Genomic DNA, 15,379 nt, shown 5'->3' with positions numbered 1-15,379 from the left:
TACATCAATTTGACTATATGAAAATTAAATTTTGCACTGGGACAGGTAAATAAATAAATTCAGAAGATAAATAGACCAAAGAAGATAGTTGTAACAGATTTGACAAGAGTTTTATCTCTAATACGCAGAAGTGCCTAAACATTTATAGGAAAATGCAACAACCTCGCAGAAAATTTAAGAGAAGAGGAAATCCAAATGTTCAACAAACGCAGGAAAGGATGCTCAACCTCATTAGTGGAAATGCAAACTAAAGCAATAAAAAACTAGTGCTTGCTCCCTATCAGACTGGCAAAAGGAAGGAGAAACTATAAAGACCAGGGGCTGTGATGCCAGCACTCTTTCATTGCTGGTGGAACTATGGGCTGCTACAACTTTGGAAAGCGATCTTATGATTTCCACCAAAATTAAAAATATGCATATCTTGGGGCCGGCCCTGTGGCAGAGTGGTTAAGTGCGTGCACTCCACAGTTGTGGCCCAGGGCCTCACTGGTTTGGATCCTGGGTGCGGACATGGCACCGCTCGTCAGGTGATGCTGAGGTGGTGTCCCACGTACCACAACTAGAGGGACCCACAACTAAAAATATACAACTATGTACTGGGGGGATTTGGGGAGAAAAAGCAGAAAGAAAAAAAGAAGAAGATTGGCAACAGTTGTTAGCTCAGGTGAGAATCTTAAAAAAAAAAAAAAATGCATATCTTAACTCAGTAATCTTAGGACCTGTCCCTTAGAAACAAAACAACTGTATTCTAGGAAATGCATTTAAGGATCTTTATTGTAGCATTGTTAGCAGTGGCAAACAAATAAACAAAAATAACCCAAATATTAACATGAGAACTGTTAAATGAACTGTGGTATATTCACACTGTGGAATATTATGCAGCCAGTTTTTTTAAGTGTCAGAAATACGTCCATTGATCTGCAGAGATATCTTTAGCATATTGCTAAAAAGCATGTTGTTTTTTCTTTTTAAAAAAATATGTATAGTACGATCCAGTTTTTGTTTAAAAACTTTTTAAAAAGATACAACTTATTTTACATATCTATTCATTCACTCATTCAACAAATATTTATTGACTGTCTATTACACGCTGGAAATACAGCAGTAAAGAAAACCGATATAGGCCAGCCCTGGTGGTCTAGTGGTTACGTTCCACACGGTCCACTTCAGAGGCCTGGGTTCGGCTCCTAGGCTCGGAGCTACACCACTCCTGCTAGCGGCCATGCTGGGGTGGGGGTCCACATAAGAAAGAAAAAAAGTGGAAGATTGGCAATGCATGTTAGCTCAGGGAGAATCTTCCTCAGCAAAAAAAAAAAAAAAGAAGGAAAGAAAGAAAGGGAAGGAAGGGAGGAAGGAAGGAAGAAGGAAAGACAGAAAGAAAGAAAATCAATAAATATCCCTTCTGTCATGGAGCTGACAATCTAAATGATGGAGACAGAGTTGGGTGTGAGAAAAAGTGGAGTCTTTGAGAAAAAGTGGAGCTGTTGAATAGGCAGGTATGGTATCTGTGGAGGAACCAGCAGTAGGGATAAAGAATTGGGAATGCTCCGCATACATGTGGCATTTGAAGCCATAAGCGCGGATGACTTCTGTAAAGTTCGTGCGCATTTGCACCAGCTCGGAGAAAGCTCGGGAGGATGCGCTGAGAGACGAGAGGGAAACACCTAGTCTCCCATCCTGGCTGCTAGTCCTGGGAAGGCCACCTAGCTTCTCAAAGCCTGTCTATGAGGGGGAACAAGAACAGCTGTCCCCACGGCTCCACGGTCGCCAGCTGCCGTCTTAGAGAAGCGGCCACGAAGGTGGAACCTCCAAGGCGAAACGCAGCATCCCGAACGCCCAGACTGAAGCCACGGCAGCCATATTGATCAAGGGCGGCAGAGGGGCGTTGCGACCGCTCCCATTTTCAGTTAGGGCAGGAGGCGACTTCGGTCACCATCTTGAGCGACAGTAGAGGCGGAGCTCCGACGGTCATGTTGGTGAAGGGCCGGGCTCCGAGGGCACCTCCCCGAGAGCGACAGAAAGCCAACCGCGGCGGGCAGGGCCCGGCGGCTCTAGCCCCGCCCCCGGTCGCAGGCCCCGCCTCCCGGCCCCACTTCCGCCGGGCGAGCGTCTGCCGGCGGCGCTGCCGTAAGTCGGGCCGGCGGTTTGCCGCATCACGGAAGATGGCGGCCGCGGCGGTGAACGGGGCGGCGGGCGCCTCGAGCTCGGGGCCTGCGGCAGCCTCGGGCGCGGTCCTGCAGGCGGCGGCCGGCATGTACGAGCAACTCAAGGGCGAGTGGAACCGTAAAAGCCCCAATCTGAGCAAGTGCGGGGAAGAGCTGGGCCGGCTCAAGGTAGGGCTGCGCGGGGGCGCTCCCGGGGTCCGGCCGCGGGGAGGCCGCGCTGCCCACGGGGCCCGGGTGGGCTGGGGATCTGACGGCGCGGAGGGTGCGGGACAGCCCACGTGTGGGCGTGGAGGGGGGACGAGGCGAGCGGGGCCTGGAGCGCAGCAGCGCGGGTCTGCCACAGCCGAGGGAGAGGTTAAAATTGGGGGGTCTGGCTGGCTGGGGTGGCAGGACGGGGGTGTCGGGGTTTTTCTGATGGCGGGTTCTGGACGAGACCAAGTGGGGACTGAGGGCTGGACCGGGTGATGAAAGGAGAAGGCTGAGATGATGGGGTATGTGATCAAGGCCAGGCCAAGTTAGAGTTTGAGAGATCTGGAGCTTAGGACGCGTCTGTGCGGGCTGGGGGCCGGCCACATGGTGAGCGCACGACTAAATCTAGACAGATAATCTTATTCTAGAGGACCGAATGGGGCTCAAGGTGCTTCAGACCAAGTGTTTGGGAAAGAGTAAGACGCAGTGGGCTGGAGCAAGTGGCTGAGAGGGTGTGTGGGATAAAAAATGCTGTGTGGGCTGGGCTGTGGGGGACGTGAGCGCCCCTCCCTCCCTGCTGTGGATTTTGGGGGGCAGGTTGGGCGCAAGTCAATAGAGAGTCTGCTGAGCAGTTGAAGATGCTCTGTCCCCCACACTCCCTTGCGTCCATTGGGTCAGGCGCAGTGTGTGTCCTGTTTGCCCAGTGAGGCTGTGAATTATTGTAATCTGAGGTCATCCTAAATGGGCGCCCACAGTGTGCCCAGGCCCTGTTCTCGTGCTTTCGGAGGACTGACGCCTTCAATACTGAGAATTACCTTATGAGTCAGGGATGATGATGAGCTCCATCTTCTGGGTGGAAAGCCTAGGCCTAGAAGAGGTTAAGTGACCTGTGCTTGAAATCCTGTCCTCTTTCCTTCCTTCCCTGTCCTCATTGTCAGCTGGTTCTGCTGGAGCTCAACTTCCTGCCAACCACAGGGACCAAACTGACCAAACAGCAGCTCATTCTGGCCCGTGAGTGTCCCTCGAGTTGGTGGCGGGTGAGGCACCGGGGGTGGTGGCAGGACTCACAGCAGTGGCGGTCAGGCTAGGGACTCAATCACTTCCTGAGAACCCACCCTGTCACCCACAGGTGACATCCTGGAGATCGGGGCCCAGTGGAGCATCCTACGGAAGGACATCCCATCCTTCGAGCGCTACATGGCACAGCTCAAATGCTACTACTTCGATTACAAGTGAGGATGGGCCCTGCCCCTGGTGGGGGTGGGGGTGTTACGTGGCGGCTCTTTCAGCCCTGGTGCTCCAGCCGCTTGGGTCATTTTCCTTCACTTGGGAACTCCCCCTTTGCCCAGCTCCATCCCTAGAGACTGCAGGGTCAGCGGGTTGGCCTGGAGCCCCTGAGTCTAGGATTGCACCATCCGGCCTCTGTTGGCCTCCAATCTTTCTCCCCCTCTACCTTCTCACACTCCGTTTCCACTCCAGAGTATAGCCACCATTGCCTTTCGCCTGCCCTGGCCCCAGCCTTGCCCCTTGCCCCTTGCCCCCTTGGATTCATCCCCCATGACAGTTAGTAGGATCTTTGTGACACTACAATTTGACCATGTTCATGCCCTGCTTAGAACCTGTCGTGGTTCTCCATGGCCCTCAGGCTCCGGACCAAGCTCTCCTGTGGCCTCCAGTGCTGTTTCAGCCCTGACCCCTGTGCCTGTACCCCCTACCCCCAATCCAGGCCCTGGCCCCTCTGCCCACCAGGCTCTGTCTCCCCCACTGGACTGTGAGCCTCCTAAAGGCAGAGGGGTCTTGGTCCCTGCTGTGTCCCAGCACTGCCTGGCGTGGGGCCAGACCCACAGCAGGGAGTCACTGGATATGTATGGAATGTAAAACGGGATGTTTTATAACTCAGTGGTGCCTGCATGGACTAATGGTCCAGAATTTGACATCAGAAGTCAGACAAACCTGAGTTTGAAACTAACCTTGCCACTTCCTGACTATGTGGTCTTGGGCAAATGCCTTCAACTCCCTGGGCCCCAGCTTTCCCTTAGAGTAAGGGTGATGGTTTATAACATCCTAATCACAGCTAACATTTACACAGCCACACATCGCTTAACGATGGGGATACGTTCTGAGAAATGTGACATTAGGTGATTCTCTTGTTGTGTGAACATCACCGAATGCACTTACACAAACCCAGATGGTACAGCCTGCTACACACCTAGGCTCTATGGCACTGATCTTGTGGGACCACCATTGTACATGCAATTGTCGTTGACCGAAACGTCGTTATGCAGCATGTGACTGTACAGTACTCTTTTGGGCCTGTACTGTTCTGATCACTTTACCTGGGTTAAATCATTTCATTCACTTAACTCTTATTCATTTAACCTGCCTCTATGAGATGGATCCTGTGGTGATACCCATTTTACAGCTGAGTAAATCAAGGCTGAGTCACTTTACTGAAGTGAGGTCGCTTGCTTGGGCCCACGGGACTTGTGACTTCTTTGTGCTTCTCTGGGCCTCAGTTTCATCTGAAAACCCAGGACCCGATACCTCTCCAAGGAGACAGCACAGGGCAGTCATCAGGGGCCCTGGAGCCCGGAGTGGGGGGCTTGGTAGGCACCTGAGCCCTCCTTACCTTGGATTCCCCACCCTGGTCCACAGGGAGCAGCTCCCCGAGTCGGCCTACATGCACCAGCTCTTGGGTCTCAACCTTCTCTTCCTGCTGTCCCAGAACCGGGTGGCTGAGTTCCACACAGAGTTGGAGCGGCTGCCTGCCAAGGACATCCAGACCAATGTCTACATCAAGCATCCCGTGTCCCTTGAGCAAGTGAGGCAGGCGGGAGGGCGGGCCGGGCTAAAGGAGGTGGGATGGGGACACGTTAGGGGGGGTTTCCTGGAGGAGTGGGCAGGCTCCGCCCATCTTTGAGCCCGTGGACTCATTCATCCAGCAGATACTGAGGCTCAGCCAGGTGCCAGGCCCAGGGGTTGGTTTTCAGACTGTGTGGTGAACAGATAAAAGCCCTGCTCTTGTGGGGATGACGTCCGGGTGAGGAAGCAGACAGTGCACCAAAAGCTTCAGTAACCTGTATGGTCCGTCAGATGGAAGTGCTCTGAGAAAAATAAAGCGGGCAGGGCGTGGAGCGTCGGGGCCAGGGGTGAAATTGTTTATAAGGGTGGCCAGGGAAGGCCTTGCTGGAAGGGGAGATTTGAGAAAGACTTGAAAGGGGCGAAGAACCCAACCCCCTGGAGCTCTGGGGGGAGAGTGATCCAGGTGGGGGGAGCAGCCAGTCCAGGGGTCCCAAGGCAGAAGCATGCACGGTGTTGGAGGCTCAGCGAAGAGGACAGTGCGTGTGAAACTGGGCGCACAGGCTCAGGGCGGAGGCTCAGTTCTAAGGTTAGAAGCAGTTCCTGGAGCGGAGGTCTCGTGAGAGGATTTGGCTTTGGGGAGAGGATGTGGGGGCAGGTACAGCAGGAAGCAGAGCTTGGACAAAGGTGTGGAGGATTGGGCTCGGCGTGGACCAAGCTCTGTCTTCCTCCTGGGACTGAAGACTAGATGAGATAGTTAGATACCAGCCCAGGGCAGCTTTGGAGTGCATGCATGTGTACAAACCGAGGAGGGCTTCCCGGCGGAGGAGGTGCGCAGTGTGCATGGGGAATGAGTGACTGTATGGCAGAGGGTGTTCTAGCAGGATTGGGGTTCTGGAGGCACCGGGAGCAGGGTGAGGCCTCGGCGCCTGTGCTGCCTCTCCCTCATCCTCTCTTCTTCCCCACCCCGGCCTCTGCAGTACCTGATGGAAGGCAGCTACAACAAAGTGTTCCTGGCCAAAGGCAACATCCCTGCCGAGAGCTATACCTTCTTCATCGACATCCTGCTTGACACCATCAGGTGCGGGGGCCAGGGCCCTGTGGGGCTCGGGGAGAACTTGGAGTCTCGAGTCAAACAGCCCTGAGTTTGACTCCCGTTCTGGCCCCTGTGCTCTGCGGAGGCTGACACATCAGTTCTCCTTTTCTGCAGACTGACCCGGTGGTGAGACTGTGGATGGCGGCCCTCCCTCCCTCCCTGGGCTGTATGCAGTGGGTGGTGGGCGGTGTCCCGAGCACTGCCCGGGTGTGGTGCCCAGATAGCACTCGGCAAAGCAGGGCCACGCTGCCATCTTGGAAGTGCTCCAGCCCCCTAGTCATGGGACCTCCCCTCCAGTCACCTCAACTGTGCATCCCTCAGTTTCCCCTTTAGAATGGGGCCATCCAGTCCCCGCTTGGGTTGCTGTGTGCACAAGTGACATCACACGGGCAGGTGGGCTTGAGAAGTAAAAGGGTGTCCAGGTGGTGGCAGAGCTGGTTCACTCAGGCAGAGTGCTGGATGGAGATGAGTTTCCATTCCTCGGGTGGCAGAGCCCGGCCCAGAGACGAGATGGGAAGCAGGAGGGGTAGTTGAGTGGGTTTAGGTTATTTTTAATTATGAAATATTTCTGCTCTCCAAAACGAACAGGGAGTGGTGTAATGAGTGCCCGCATACCTACCGCTTGGCCTAAGAGATAGCATCCCTCAGAAATGGGTGCATGCTCCCCAGCACTAATCCCTGCTCCTGTTTCAGTCCCTCAATGCCTCTTGTCAGGGGTGCGAGGAACCCCCTCTGAATCAGATCTAGAAATGGTGTTAGGTGGGGAGGTCCACTCACGGGGATCCCGAGTTGTGTTTCAGACAGCATGAAGGCCTCGTGGCTGCGAGCAGGATTTGAAGTGTGGCCCCTCCTGTGGCCCTGGCCTTGCAACTCTGGTCAGGCTGTCCTCTCTCTGAGCAGGAGAGTTGTTAAAAAGGGCAGGTGACAGATTCCAGCCATCAGCGCTGAACCAAAGGGTCAGGGCGCACACGTGTCGGGGGGGACGCGGCCTGGAGAGTCATCCGTGCTTGGTAACGAGAACCCCGTCTTCCCCCAGGGATGAGATTGCTGGGTGCATCGAGAAGGCCTATGAGAAAATCCTCTTCACTGAGGCCACTCGGATCCTCTTCTTCAACACACCCAAAAAGATGACGGACTACGCCAAGAAGGTGGCTGGGGTCAGGGTGCCGGGTGTGGGGCTAAGGGGTGCGTTCCCTGACAGCAGGGTGGGGTGGTCTGGGGGACACTGGAGCAAGACTACCCATGTTTAAATCCAGCTATGTGACCTCAGGCAAGTTGCTGGACTTCTCTGAGCTTCAGTTTCCCCATCTGTAGAATGAGGCTAGAGTGTAAGACGTGGGATGAGCCTAGCTGAGCCCCTGGCACCAGTGAGGTGGGCACTCAGCACGCCTTGACTCTTGTCCTTGCCCTTATTCCTTGGAGGCTGCAGCTTTTCCCCATAAGACTTTGGTCCATTTGCTCCGGGGTATTTTTGCAAGAGCAGGGTCCCGGAGATGTGGGTGCGCAGGGTGCAGTGACCCTGGGGACTGGGGAGGCTCGAGACCAGACTGGAAGAGGTGAAATTGAACCGGAGTGGTCGTGACGGCTGGTATTTAGTGATCGTTTACTCGGCCAAACACGATTCTCCACGCTTCAGGGCCTTGATTCACTGACTCCCCACAGTGGACCCCGAGAGCTGTGTGATGAGGGTCCCTGTCTCAAACATGGAGAAACTGAGGCACAGAGAGGGGGAGTTACTTGCCTAGGGTTGTGTGGGTGAGTAGGGCTGGTGAGGGAAGTGAGCCAGGGCCCACTTGAGGTCAGTGCTGGCCCTGCGGAGTGGGGAGGGAGCCCGTGTGGTCACTCCCTGCCTCCTCCCTCTTTCCTGCAGCGAGGGTGGGTCCTGGGCCTCAATAACTACTACAGCTTTGCCAGCCAGCAGCAGAAGCCGGAAGATACCACCATCCCCTCCACGGAACTGGCGAAACAGGTCATCGAGTATGCCCGGCAGCTGGAGATGATCGTCTGAGCACCCGGGCCCTGGGGGGCAGCTGGTTATTTAAGACCCCTGAGGCCTCGCAGTCCCGGGTCACCCGGGTCTCCAATAAAGGTGGATCGACACTCTCTCCCAGGCCCTTGTCTCCCCGGGGAATGGTGGGCACACCGTTCTTATCTCTAAAGAGCTGGGAAGTTTGGGGGCCCTGGGGGGTCTGAGATAACCCTCTGTCTGGGTCAGCTCTGTCCAGTGGCCATTGCCCCAGGTCTCAAACACACGTCCACTGCAGGGGCCCAGTGGCACTGTGGCTGTGGGAGAGCGCAGGCCCTGGGTGGAGGGACTGTTGCAGCCAGCCGTGGACACAGGAAGGCCAGGCCAAGGCACCAGAGTTTGTCAGTGAAGGGGGTGAAGTGTCCTATTTTAAAAAATGTTTGCAATGAATTAAACCAGTTTTGTACATGATGTACGAAAAGGAACCCGTCTGTGGGCTACCAGTTCAAGACCTCGGGTGGATGAAAGGTGTGGGCCCTGGGTGGCCTCGTCCTGGTCCCCAGCCTTCTTGAGCCAGGGCTGGGACTTAGAAGCTCCCGCACCCCCAGCCTGTTTTCCTGAAGGTGTTTAAGGCAGAGTCCACATCTGGCCGAGCCATCTGTGGGATGTGGGATTTCCAAGAAAGTCTTCCGGAGTCAGTTTCCCGGCTGTAAGCTGGGAGTGACCACTCCTGCTTCTGCAGTGATTGTGCTGGATCCCTGAGTTTGGCCCCAGATCAGCTGAGCAACGGGGCTGGGGTGTTAAGGGGACTGAGACTGTCTCACCCCTGGGCCCGGCAGTCTGGGTGCTGGATGAACGGAACCTTCTTTACTGCTGCACTGCCTGCAGCCGCCTTGTGTCCCCAGGATGTGGTGTGTTCATGCTCTGCCACACCCCTCCACCCTTCACAGGTGACCGACAGGCAGCTAGGCATCTGGATGTTATTTTATTGTTGAGGAGGGGAAGGCAGAGGGCACTGAGCACGCTGCTCAGTTGGAGTGGGTGGCCTGCAAGTCGTAGTGCTCCAGCCCGGCTACCAGCGAGCCAGCCAGCTTGATGGTGGCGACCCAGGGCGGCTCACTTAGGTGGTTGGTGGGCGTGCTCAGCCTAGGGGAGGGTGGAATCAGCAGGGCCTGCTATGTGGCCAGGCCCTCAGCCCTTTAGGCTTCACTTTCCCTGTCTGTGTAGGGGCCACGTCTGAATATCCCAGAGGCAGTCTAGGGCAGGCCCACCCACTTAAACTTAGCAGGAAAGGGGGCTGATGGTTGGGGTTAGTGTCCCCCACACCTACCCCAGGTCTCAGCTGAGCACCAGGGGTTCAGGGCAGAGGGTCTGTCAGTGACTCAGACAGATCCTGGTGACCAGATGCTGAGATCCAGTGTGGGGGAGGGGGACCTGGAGCATGCACTGTCTCCTGGGATCTGAGGACTCAGCACAGCAACTGGGGCGTCAGTGCCCTCTGGCGGTCAGCGCCTGGGTCCCAGAGTCAGGAGAAGTTGCCAAGGCTGGAGGGAGGGCTCAGCAGTCTGGGGCCAGGCCCGGGGCTTCCTTCAGAGGCCTGCGTTTACATCCATTTGGTTCCAGAAGACATCTCCTCCCCTCCCATTCCTGAACAGCCTGGGACGTGGTCCCTCTTGGTGCCCTCAGGGACAGGGTCAAGGCCCTGAATAGGGTCCGGCCAGCTGGGACCAGCTTCCTTCCCTGGTGGTTCCAGAGAGTAACGAGAGGGCCAAGGGTCAGCTTGGAGGTCTGGATACGGGCCCTGTCAGGGGTCAGTATAGTGTCAGGACTCCTTGGTCCTGAAGGATTGGAGCTCAGCTGCCTTTGAAATGCAGCCAAAGGGAGGGTCAAGAGTCAGCTGGGGTCAGGACACCAAAGGGCTCAGCGGGTCTCTATCCGGGAAGGTCGAGTTCAGGTTTCCTGGGGGTATTCTAGGAAGTCCGCCCCTCCCTACTCCCTGACTTCTCCTCACCAGGCAGACACGTTGCGTGGCAGGCGACGATGGCGCGGTTGGTGGCGACAGTAACACTTGCAGGGACACGAGTTAAGCACCTGGAAGGGCGGCCAGTGGCGCGCGGCGCCCGTGGTGGCCGTCCCCGCCGGAGGAGCCCCGCCGCCACCACTCCCTCCGCCGCTGTCAGTCACAGCAGCTGCAGTCTGTTCGTGAGGGCCGTCTCCAGGCGCGCCGTTCTCACGGGTCGCGCCCCGGGCTGCGCGGGAGCCCTTGTTCCTGCGCGTGCGGGCCTTAGGCGCGGGCGGGGGCGGCGATGGCTCGGCCGTAGTTGGAGTTGGAGCTGGAGCCGGGGACGGGGCCTGGGCCGGAGATGGGGCCTGGGCCGGAGATGGGGCCGGGGCCGAGGCCCGGGCTGGGGCCTGGTCGGCAGCCAGGGCAAGGGGCAGAGCGGGAGCCGGGGCGGGAGCCGGGGCGGGAGCCAGGGCCGACTCCAAGTCGCCTGGGCCTGGGGTGGGCGGGGGCGCCACGGGCAGCGGCGTGGGCTGGAGCACCGGCGGCTGCGGGGTGGGCGGCGGCTGCGGGGTGGGCGGCGGAGCGGGAGGCGGCGTGGGTGGTGCCCTGGGCGGCGGCGGCGGCGGCAACTCCTGCGGGCCGGGAGGCCCGGGGCGCACAGGCTTGCCATTGGTGGGCGCCGGGAAGATAAACATAGGCGGCGCCAGCAGGGCGGGCGAGGGCCTGCGGGGCCCAGGAGCCGGGTGCATCTGCACCGGCAGAGGCGGCGGGGAGCCCCAGGGACCTGAGAACGCGGCCCCGCGCCGTCGGGGCGACCCGACGCCCCCGCCTGCTCCATTAAAGCGGAAATGGCGTTCAGGGCCATCGGGAGGGCTCACCCAGTCAAATTTGGGCTTCGAGCCTGGGAAGGTGGTGTAAGGTGGTGGCGGAAGAGTCCCGGCGTGGGTCGCTGGCGCCGAGGGGCGTCCAGAACACCCTTCGCCGTCTCCATCACCGCCCTTTGCTTCCTGAGTCCCCCGAGGGACCTCTCCCGAGGGCCGAGCGGCCCCCGGAGCCAGGCGCCCCTGCTTTAGGACCTCAGCGTAAGAGATGGCGCCCGAGGTGGAGGAGAAGAATCTTCCACCTCCGCCGCCCCCGAGCGAGGCTTTGGTCGCTAAGGAACTCGACGCCGCTGCAGGGGGCAACGGGGGCCCCAACTTGAAGGTGACTTTACACAGCAGGCTGAGGCCAGGCTCCGAGGCCGCAGGCCGGGCCATCTCGCCCTCGCCGGCCTGGGGAAGCGCCCCACCGCAGGCCCCGCCGCCCGCCTGGCCTTCGCCGCCGTGCCCGGCCTGGCTTTCTGCAGGGGCGGCGGCGGGTGTGGCCAGCGCGGGGGCGATTCTGCGCTCCGGGGGCTGGCAGTCGGAAGGTGGCGGCGGCAGCGGCTTCCGCGGCTCCATGGGCGGCGGAATCGGGGTTGGGGTCCTCGGGACAGGGTCGGGGTCCTCTTCCATCAGTTGCCGGGGCGGCGGCGGCGGCGGCAGCGGGCGGAGATTCGGAGGGTCGCCCTGGCCGCGGTGGCTCGCCTCCAGCAGACCGCGGATTCGGGGCACCGGTGGGCCCGTGGGTTTTCGCCACTTAGACGGCGCGGGCATCAGGGTCCCCACGGGGGGCGGGGGTGGTGTGGAGACCGCGGCCGCAGCCGCCTCCTGAGAAAGGGGCGTCACTGGCGAGGGTAGTTCTAAGGTCGGGGGCAGGGGTGAGGGTGAGGCCTGGGGCTCCGGGGGAACCAGGAGTCCCGGGGGTGCGGAGCTGCCGGGGAACCAGACGCCCAGCCCGCGAGCCAGGCGCATGGCCGGGGAGGAGGGGGTGACCTCGGGCTCCGCCAGGGACGTCCGGCGGGAGTCGGAGGAGCGGTCCGAGGCCTGCTCTTTTCGGGAGCCCCCGCCTGCGGACGGCTCCGACTGCACGTTCCCCATTTCTGACGGAGGTCGGGGACTGTGGTCAGAAAAACTTCTTCCAGTCAGTCTGCCAGGATTGTGGGGACCCCCACGAGGCTGGCTGTACGTGGTCCTACCCGTCCCCATCGGCCCCGCCCCTGTCCTCCAAGATCCACTCAGGCACTCGTCTCCAGCCTCATTCCTGTTCCCTGACTCTTGACACTCACGCCTTCTTCCCCATGGCCCCATACAGCTGCTGTTCAGCCACTTAGGCCCCATCCTCTTAGTGTACCTGTCCCCCTGGCTGGTCCCTCAGATCACATCCCTACACTTGGGCCACGCCTCCAAATTCCAAGACACACGTCTTGCCTCCTTTCCTGGCAGTCACCCAGGCCACATCATGATGATGGTACTCAGTAGCCTCTACGGCCTACAAGGAGTTCAAGCTTCTCTCCCTCACTTTAACCGGGCTCTTGAGGCCCAGGCCCCGTCCCCGTCCCCGTCCCCTGGTCCCGCCCGGGTCGTCAGGAGTCCAGCCTCGTCAACCATCCCCCCAGTTCTGGCCCCGCCTCCGTCTAACATACCGGGTATTCTTGTCCTGCTAACCCCTCAGTCCTCACCAATAGCCCTCCAATCCCTCTCTCTCTGTCCATCACTTGGGTGAGGTCCAGCCCTCTGGAAAGAGGCAGATCCTCAGGCCTGGCTCCTAAACTTCTTTTCCCCTTCGGATCTGCCCGCAGGCCTCACCGCTCAGGCCCCACCCCTCTACCCAAGCTCCGCCCTGGCTCCGCCTTCGCCCAGACGTTGCCACTCACCGACTGCTGCAGCCCACCTAAGTTCAGACCGCGGCCCCCTGAGCCCAGGGCAGGGCGGGGAACGGCCGTAGCAGAAAATAACCGAAAAGAACGGGGGTGCGGGTGAAGGCAGGTAGGCGAGCCAGCGAGGGCAGACCCCGAGGCCTAGGCCCCGCCCCCTCGAGGCCACGCCCCCGTGAGCCAGCTTGAGCCCGGCCCCCTACGAACCTGGATCTCCCTTTGAAATACTACTCCGTTGTCTTCTTCCCCGCCCCCAGGCCTGTAGCCCTGGGTCCCACCCCTTTCGATCGTTCTCCTTGGCTCCGCCCCTCTGCAATGCTCCGCCCCTCTCCGTTAGTCCCTATCCCGAAGCTCCGCCCATTATGAACACGGCTACGTAGCTCCTCCCTTTTGGCTATTTATTGCGCCCCGCCCCTACGACAATTTACTTCTAAACTTCGCCCTTTTAGGACCCCGCAACATCTTTTCCCAGGACCCTCTCCTGCCTGGGGCCCGCCCAGAAGGCCCATCCACCGCGGGCCCGGCCCCCCGTGACGCACGCGCCGGTCCGCGCCTTCGGCGTCCTCACCCTCTCCTTCCCAGGTCCTCCGACCCCGCCCCCTGGCGATGCTTCCTCCTCGCCCCACCCCTTTTCGAACCCTGCCAGGCACCCAGCCCCTCCCATTGAGAAACCTAAGCGTAGACCCTCGCCTCTTTCGAACCTTGAGACCAGGCCCTGTCCCGGACCCCTTCCCCACATCCTCAAGAGCCAATGGCGCGGATGGATGGGAAAGTAGGGGGTCCTCTCTGGATGCTGAGAAAATGGGGGCTGGGGGGCTGTTCGCTGGAGCCAGTGCCGGGCTCTAGGACCCAGCGGGCAAGTGCGCCCGCCTCGCGCTTACCCCTCCCCCAAGCCGCCCCCTCCCCCCCACCCGTCTTCCAGGTTCCCCCTCCCTCCCCCCTCGCCCCGGCTCCCGGTGCCCGTCTCTAGCGCCGCCGGAGCCAGCGAGGGAGCCGGAGCGAACAGGAGGAGGAGGAGGAGGCCACGTCGCCGCCGCTCGGAGCCCGGCCGGAGCCTCCCAGGCAGGTGCCGAGGGGGGCGAGGGGGCGGGGGCTGACCGACCGCCTGTCACGGTGAGGGGGCGGCCAGGACCGCGCTGCGCCTCCTGCCCACCAGGGCGCCCCCCACACCCTGGCTGGAAGGACAAGGGGGTGGGGGCCCCTAAACTGCGCGGCAGCCATTTGGGGTACCAGTCTCCATTTGGGGGGCCTGGACTTCTTCCGAGGACGCCCCATTCATAAAATTCCGTACTGGACCCCCATCATTGAGGAACTCTGGGGACCACTCCCCCTGGGAAACATGTGTAGGGAGCGTAGGGCACCCAGAAATCCCGGCGTCCCATCCCAGCTAGGCCCTGCGGGGGACCCCTGCCCTCTTTCTCGGCTTCACCTGTTGTCGGCGGAGGCGGGCGGACAAAGGAAGCAGCGTCACGTGACTGCTCATTCACAAAATCCCATCCCATTGAGAAAAGGGGGCTGGGGGCTCTGCGGCCGCCCCTTCCCCTCCCCACCGGCCGGGGAAACCCGGCAGCCTGCGGTTGGGGGAAGGGGCTAGAGCTTGTCCCCTGGGTCCCTAAGGCTGGGACGCCAGGGTCCTTGCGCTAGGTGGTCGCGAGGGGCTGGACGCTGATCCCGATTACTGGGCGGAGGGCTACGTCCCCTGAGCTGGGGGGCGGGGTAAGATGGTTCTGAAGGATGCTGGGGCGGGGAGGGAGAGGAGGAGGGATCAATCCCCCCCACCCCTCGCCAATCTCTCCCCCTTGCCTTCCCTCTGCTGAGGCCTGAGGGAGCAGGTTTGATTTTTGTGAATGAAATGCTCTCTGGATGTGTCTTGGTCGCCCGTTTCTGGCTTCCTCTGCCTCCATCTCCCTTTCGGCCTCTCTCTGGCCATTTCTGATTCTCTCCCTGCTCCTTGCCCATCTCCCGTTGCTGGGTGACTCAGTGAGCTTTGCATCCGGTCTCATTCATAAATCCGGGAAGGGGTGGGGGTAAGGGAGCCTGGGTTTCTCACCCAGCCAGTGGCCTGGGCAGCCGGGTGCGGAGGCAGTGTAGGGAGGACTGGAGCTGAGTTGATGGGCTCTAAGAAAATACATATGCGCAGGCACCCAGCTGTGAGGGGGAACGATGGGTGGGGCTGTGGGTCTGTGCTGAGGGAGAAGAAGGAGACAGGGTTGATAGGGGATGAACAGGAGGGGGAAGGGAAGTGGAAAAGCGAGCCTATGGCAGAGGGGACGGGAAGGATGGGGAAATGAAGGAAAGGAGGGTATGGGGAGAAAAGGTAGTTATGGAGAAGGTAGGCATGGGAGAAAGAGATGGCAGGAGGAAGAAAGAAGCCCTGCTAGAAGAAGGTGGGCATGGGGGAGAAGGTGTAGATGGGAGGAGTGGA

General features: G+C 59.7%; 3 protein-coding genes across 3 annotated transcripts in view; 2 read left to right on the top strand and 1 right to left on the bottom strand.

The window, feature by feature from the left end:
• The first annotated feature begins 1,970 nt into the window (after positions 1–1,970).
• Positions 1,971–8,354, top strand: PSMD8 (proteasome 26S subunit, non-ATPase 8). The gene is made up of 7 exons (XM_046684351.1): positions 1,971–2,333; positions 3,293–3,365; positions 3,484–3,586; positions 5,010–5,175; positions 6,134–6,234; positions 7,286–7,397; positions 8,120–8,354. The coding sequence occupies exons 1-7, from the start codon at positions 1,971–1,973 to the stop codon at positions 8,255–8,257; spliced, it is 1,056 nt and encodes a 351-aa protein (XP_046540307.1). The 3' UTR covers positions 8,258–8,354.
• Positions 8,355–9,243: 889 nt separating this feature from the next.
• GGN (gametogenetin) lies at positions 9,244–12,501 on the bottom strand. Its single transcript, XM_046684469.1, has 4 exons — positions 10,826–12,501; positions 10,628–10,783; positions 10,227–10,567; positions 9,244–9,361 (listed from the first exon to the last, which is right to left on the bottom strand). The coding sequence occupies exons 1-4, from the start codon at positions 12,416–12,418 to the stop codon at positions 9,244–9,246; spliced, it is 2,208 nt and encodes a 735-aa protein (XP_046540425.1). The 5' UTR covers positions 12,419–12,501.
• Positions 12,502–13,998: 1,497 nt separating this feature from the next.
• SPRED3 (sprouty related EVH1 domain containing 3) overlaps positions 13,999–15,379 on the top strand; it is a 7,071-nt gene continuing 5,690 nt past the window's right edge. The window contains exon 1 of the mRNA XM_046683971.1: positions 13,999–14,020. The gene's annotated coding sequence lies outside the window, so the exon portion shown is untranslated. The remainder of the gene's footprint in view (positions 14,021–15,379) is intronic.

The sequence above is a fragment of the Equus quagga genome, chromosome 13 (assembly GCF_021613505.1).
Source record: "Equus quagga isolate Etosha38 chromosome 13, UCLA_HA_Equagga_1.0, whole genome shotgun sequence".
NCBI lineage: Eukaryota > Metazoa > Chordata > Mammalia > Perissodactyla > Equidae > Equus > Equus quagga.
This window is presented reverse-complemented; position numbering and strand designations above follow the sequence as displayed.

Coding starts and splice junctions, on each gene's coding strand:
- PSMD8 (XM_046684351.1), top strand. CDS start 1,971: ATGTTGGTGAAGGGCCGGGCTCCGAGGGCACCTCCCCGAGAGCGACAG. Junction 5,176..6,133: donor ATCCCGTGTCCCTTGAGCAA/GTGAGGCAGGCG, acceptor CGGCCTCTGCAG/TACCTGATGGAAGGCAGCTA. Junction 6,235..7,285: donor ATCCTGCTTGACACCATCAG/GTGCGGGGGCCA, acceptor GTCTTCCCCCAG/GGATGAGATTGCTGGGTGCA.
- GGN (XM_046684469.1), bottom strand. CDS start 12,418: ATGGGGCCTAAGTGGCTGAACAGCAGCTGTATGGGGCCATGGGGAAGA. Junction 10,568..10,627: donor TTGCCCTGGCTGCCGACCAG/GCCCCAGCCCGG, acceptor TCTCCGGCCCAG/GCCCCGTCCCCGGCTCCAGC. Junction 9,362..10,226: donor CCACGCAACGTGTCTGCCTG/GTGAGGAGAAGT, acceptor ACCCTCCCCTAG/GCTGAGCACGCCCACCAACC.